The sequence below is a fragment of the Opisthorchis viverrini genome, assembly GCF_000715545.1.
Source record: "Opisthorchis viverrini unplaced genomic scaffold opera_v5_589, whole genome shotgun sequence".
NCBI classification, from domain to species: domain Eukaryota; kingdom Metazoa; phylum Platyhelminthes; class Trematoda; order Opisthorchiida; family Opisthorchiidae; genus Opisthorchis; species Opisthorchis viverrini.
This window is the reverse complement of record NW_008752253.1, coordinates 86,401-89,920: the sequence shown is the minus strand read 5'-3', so window position 1 is coordinate 89,920 and position 3,520 is coordinate 86,401. Positions and strand designations below refer to the sequence as shown.

The following is a 3,520-nucleotide window of genomic DNA, read 5'->3' as shown; positions in this document are numbered from 1 at the left end:
AACGCAACATAAAAACTTATGGGTGACGTGTCGGATTCCGATTAACGTGAATCTCACTATGCACCTAAGTAAAACCTGGGTTTGATAGTACCGTGGAATCGACCCCACCCAAAACATAATATCGTTTTACGACAGGGAAATAATGAAGGAAACCAATACGGGACACTAAATGTGCGTTCACAAATTGTGGCTTCTGTTTAGCGCCTTTGAGAGTGAAATATCTTAGTCACGGCGAGATCTAGGTGGGACACAAATGCAAACTTACACATTGGAAGCCGTTTCTTCCGGGATTTAGGTGAACTTGTAAGATTCAAACCAATAAAAACCAACTGAAACATACTTGATGTCGATAATTTTCCCAGGTGTTGGTACCAGCGACCAGGACAACCCAGTTCTTTGACGGCTGGTTGTTGAACACGGATGGCCAATTGTGGACGCTGACACTGTCCAAATATGCAACGTGGTCGATGCAGAACAGAAACGCAAGAAGAAGCGAACAACGACGCATCGTATCCCGGCTTACTCGAAGCTTCATGTGCCTGGAACTTTATACCGTGCGCCTCATGTTATTTGAACTTCGCCTTACAAATGTGTGGCGATGGTGTGAAAAACCATCCAGCACAAATCTAATAGGTCTGCGGTACAAAGTTTATGCCAATCGGGGTATGATCAACCAATGTGATCAGCTTCTTCAATGGCTGGTCATTTGCTCAAACGTTTTTCAACAATCTGTGCATATTGAGGATTTGTGGTGTTTTCTAATACAACTGTGGATCATTTGATTGAGCGCCTGTGTGCTTCATCAAACTGAGTCTGCAAACTGGTTCCACGTAGCGCCTGGCTTATGAGTACCTTTACTGAAAACTTTGGTTTATGGGGACATCAATACGAGGTTTGGTATTAAACGGTCATAGTGGAAATGTGTATTCGGCAAATTTGTTTGTCAAGATAAGTCTTGCCAAACCGATTGCACTCAGAATGGAAACTTTTCAAAAGCTTGGTAGTTACTCACTGCATAAATCGTCGATTTCCAGAAACTTCCGGTTGATCTAAGTACACCACACCACAGGTCAGACAAAGATTCAAACCGATTAATTTACTTTTCCCTATGGTTTTAGTTTACATAAAAATACAAGTTCATGAAATGGATGGGCACATATAAGCTGAGATTAACATTAATCCTCCAATAGTAGTCTTTGTATTGATGAAAATACACTTTCGAATTCAGAAGGCTCACCTGAACTTGATAGCCTGTTTGGTTTGTGGGCATCTGGAAGTGAATTGAATCGATGTGTTTCCAATAACAATATGATTTTCACGGATTCGTGCAAGACGTCGTCTTGTCAACTATGACTCTTCCGCTGCCCCCGGGTGCTCCTTCTGGTTGCCTGCATGCTCACAGCGGAATGGCAAGACTAGATCTAAAAGAGCGAAAAGTGTCCTGGGGGTACGCTTAAGAGGTCTAGAGCATACAGCCCCTTTATTTTCAATACGACTGACGCACTTCACTCACTCAAATTCAGATACATATAACACTCGAGAAATCCGGTGTAACGATGGCCGGATTCCTTGAACTTATTTGCGAACGCCCTTAACCTACTGAGGCTTTCAAACCACCGTTGAGCATAAGCGTTCCATTATTGGACAACCGAGAAACATAGCTGAATGCTAGACGATAGTCAAGGATCCAACAATGGCAGTATATGTACTAGATACTGGGCTAGGAAAGATTTAGAAAATGTGGACATTTTGGGACGCGGTTTAAGATTCACACCACAGCGACTGGTGGTTGAGGCGGTAAAAATCGCCAAGGGGATCCCAGCGTGAATATAATAGTGTGGGTAGAACATGCGAACATGTTGAGTGCTGTCTTATATCAGCCTAGATGACACGAGGCTGTGTGCAGGTAGCAGCAAAATGGTCTGTGTCTAAAGGTACAAAAACGAACCAGAGTTATATGCAATTTACCACCCCGTCGCCTCATCCCCAAACCAATGGTCCCGGAACATTGGATGAACTGATGTAAACGAAATCTGTGAACGACCCAAGAGGAATTCTGCATCGAACTGTCCTAGTTTGAAAATGCACGGGCGAAATACTCGGATTCAGCATGAAGCAAGATCCTCCTCCTAATCAATCTACCGTAAATGTTATTCATCCCCATTAACCAACAAACAGGAGCATCAGACTGAACACCCAGCACTGATCAAGTGGACTAGTCATAAGTAAGCTCACGGAGTGCTTCCCCGACTGGCTTAAAATCCAATGAAACAACATACTCACTCACCTGGCTCGACGAAGCTTTTGTGTCAAAGCGAAACGTTGCCCAGCAATAAATCCACCGGTTGTTTACCAAACCTCTTTGAAACGATGACTTCTCAATCGGTCTCCAACATTTTCCAATTGATTTGTCAATAAACTTATTTTCAGCTGCTGAGGGCCAGGATTCATAGAGGTTTAAATTCCATGGTCGGCCTCGGCATACATAATAGCAGCAAAGCGAAGTGTTTGGTCTTCGGAAATTCAAAGGTTGATTCTTCCTGGAGATTCGTTAAATGCGCCTCTCGGCTTGGCAGTAAAGACTGGCTTTACTGATTGGATGCATTCTCAATTGCGACTGTCCCAACCTCTTCATTCTACCAGCAATCCATAAGTAGATCCAAGGAAGAATAGTTTTATAAGACGACTGAAACCACCCTCTGATAAGTCGTCACTTGAGGGGCCTTTCGACATTATGTGACCATGTGATTTGGTTTCTGTGATTGAAGGATGATCGACGCTACATCCAGTCTAACTGAGAGCTAATCTCTCTACTGATCAGCAGTTCTTGGTGCAAACTACCTGGTTGTTGAGTGGGCGAGTTAAGGAACGACCACTAGACTGATCTAGTGGAGGGTTTGGTCTAATAAAATGCAGCAGATTATTAAAAACACAACTTGAACTTTTTTCGGATAAAAAGGCATAAATGGCTGGATTCGAAACACAGTCAGTGATTCCAAGCCTCAACCTAATCAATTTGAGCTCCTAAGCCAATTGCAAATTCAGGAAGCAATTTTCTACGGATGAGATGAAGTTGTTGGAGAGCGACTGACATGAACGCGGATGAAATCGGTTACCAACCATATCTTGCAGCGTCTCCAACCTGAGTTTGTTTCAAGGGAGATTTTGGAAAATCTGCCACCATTGCGAGACGTTTTAGGACTACGAACAACCACAATTTCTAAAACTCTACACACAATTTATCTATGTTCAAACCAGGGTCTCATGACCACGGGTCCGTCATGGTTACTGCTCACCTACATATCGGGAGTTTGGTGGCATTCATTTGTGTAATTTTTGCCGCCTTTCTGGAAAGGACTCGAAATTTATGCTGGAGGGGTTTGTCTCTAGACGTGGATTTACCGTTCTGCAAAATTGATAAGAGCTTGTTTGCTGCCTAGGTAACGAAACTCCAACGGAATCATTGTAAATTACTTACAATGCTTGAGTAGGTGAATAAATGAATGAATTCTGGTTCGGA

At 43.0% G+C, this 3,520-nt stretch overlaps 1 protein-coding gene across 1 annotated transcript in view; it reads right to left on the bottom strand.

The window, feature by feature from the left end:
• Nucleotides 1-3,520, bottom strand: part of T265_11804 (hypothetical protein) — a gene marked incomplete at both ends in the record, with an annotated part of 34,452 nt that overhangs the window by 25,963 nt on the left and 4,969 nt on the right. The window contains one exon of the mRNA XM_009178569.1: nt 341-539. Within this exon, the coding sequence (XP_009176833.1) occupies nt 341-539 (199 nt within the window). The remainder of the gene's footprint in view (nt 1-340; nt 540-3,520) is intronic.